Source organism: Nannochloropsis gaditana (genome assembly GCF_000240725.1).
Source record: "Nannochloropsis gaditana CCMP526 unplaced genomic scaffold scaffold996, whole genome shotgun sequence".
Taxonomy (NCBI): domain Eukaryota; class Eustigmatophyceae; order Eustigmatales; family Monodopsidaceae; genus Microchloropsis; species Microchloropsis gaditana.
This window is the reverse complement of record NW_005802957.1, coordinates 7,804-8,951: the sequence shown is the minus strand read 5'-3', so window position 1 is coordinate 8,951 and position 1,148 is coordinate 7,804. Positions and strand designations below refer to the sequence as shown.

Sequence of the window (1,148 nt, the reverse complement as noted above, 5' to 3'; positions counted from 1 at the left end):
CATTTTTCGAAGAGCGTGGACGTTCTTCGCGAGAAAATCAGAGAGGAAGAAGCACAGGTGAAGGCGAGCGAGGGAGGGAGGGAGCGAACGAGGGAGGGAAGGAGGGAGGGCAGGCAAGGAGCGTCTCACGTGCCTGCTCGTTCTCCTTTCTTTCTTTCCCATTCTCCCCAGAACGCGGCCCTGGAGAAGGAAGTGATGGATCTGGAAGGACATCTTGCGCAAGTTCGGGAGCATCGAGAGAAATGGCAGGCTCTAGAGGTAGAACGAACGGAGGGAAGAAGGAAGGGAGGGAGAGGCGGGGGAGGAAGACAGTCCGTTGCAGGTCCTCCCTCTTTCCCTCCCTCCCTCCTTCCGTCAAACAACGCCTTCACAGCGGGAAAATCTTCCTCTCCTACCACCATGGACTCCACGATGAAGCCGGCACCGTCGTATCGAGATGGAAGATGCTGACAGGAAGCGTCAGGCATAGAGATTCAAGTTTATGAATCATCACGCTCGGTAAAGATTCCATCTTTCCTTCTCACATCCGTCCTATGAAGTATCACGCATAGTAAAAATTCAGGCATTACATTGGGTATTTCGAGCCCGCATCATCAAAGGAGACAAGTGCGGGAGTGCAAGGAAACGTCTCTGTACGCAGAAATTAATGATCAGGAATTAGACGTGAATTTCTTGTGGTTTGGGTACCTATTAGAAGAGCGGGATGGGAGGGGCATCGAGCGTGCACTGCGAAGACAGCGGCAATGGACGTAGCCAAATCATACCTGGTCATTCATGCACGACGAAAAGGGACATAGCCAAATCGTACCTTGTCATTAAGGCATATTTATGTCGATCCTACGTTAAAATTTACTTTTGAGGCCCAAACTATCCATGCTACAACTGCAGTTTGTACTGATATGCTACGAATACAACTCTCTGTACGCTTCCAAGCGCACTTTACTGAATGAACGCCATCGTTTCCTTGCATCAGCGCCGGAAGTACCCACCACCTTCCCTAATTCTCTAGGGCTTGCCCTCCCCTTCCCTTTCCCTGCTGTCATTTCGGTGAAATCGTCCCCCTCCGCTCTCTGGCCGAGTTCCCGACGAAAACATTTACCTTCTCTCTCAACCGTCCTCTCGGAGCAGCACCATCCCTTCCTCCCCCC

General features: G+C 51.7%; 1 protein-coding gene across 1 annotated transcript; it reads left to right on the top strand.

Annotated features, from left to right (window-relative positions):
- Positions 1-819, top strand: NGA_0688000 (uncharacterized protein). The gene is made up of 2 exons (XM_005852717.1): positions 1-57; positions 172-819. Exon 2 carries the CDS (start codon positions 196-198, stop codon positions 448-450), a length of 255 nt encoding a protein of 84 aa, XP_005852779.1. The 5' UTR covers positions 1-57; positions 172-195; the 3' UTR covers positions 451-819.
- The last annotated feature ends 329 nt before the right edge of the window (positions 820-1,148 follow it).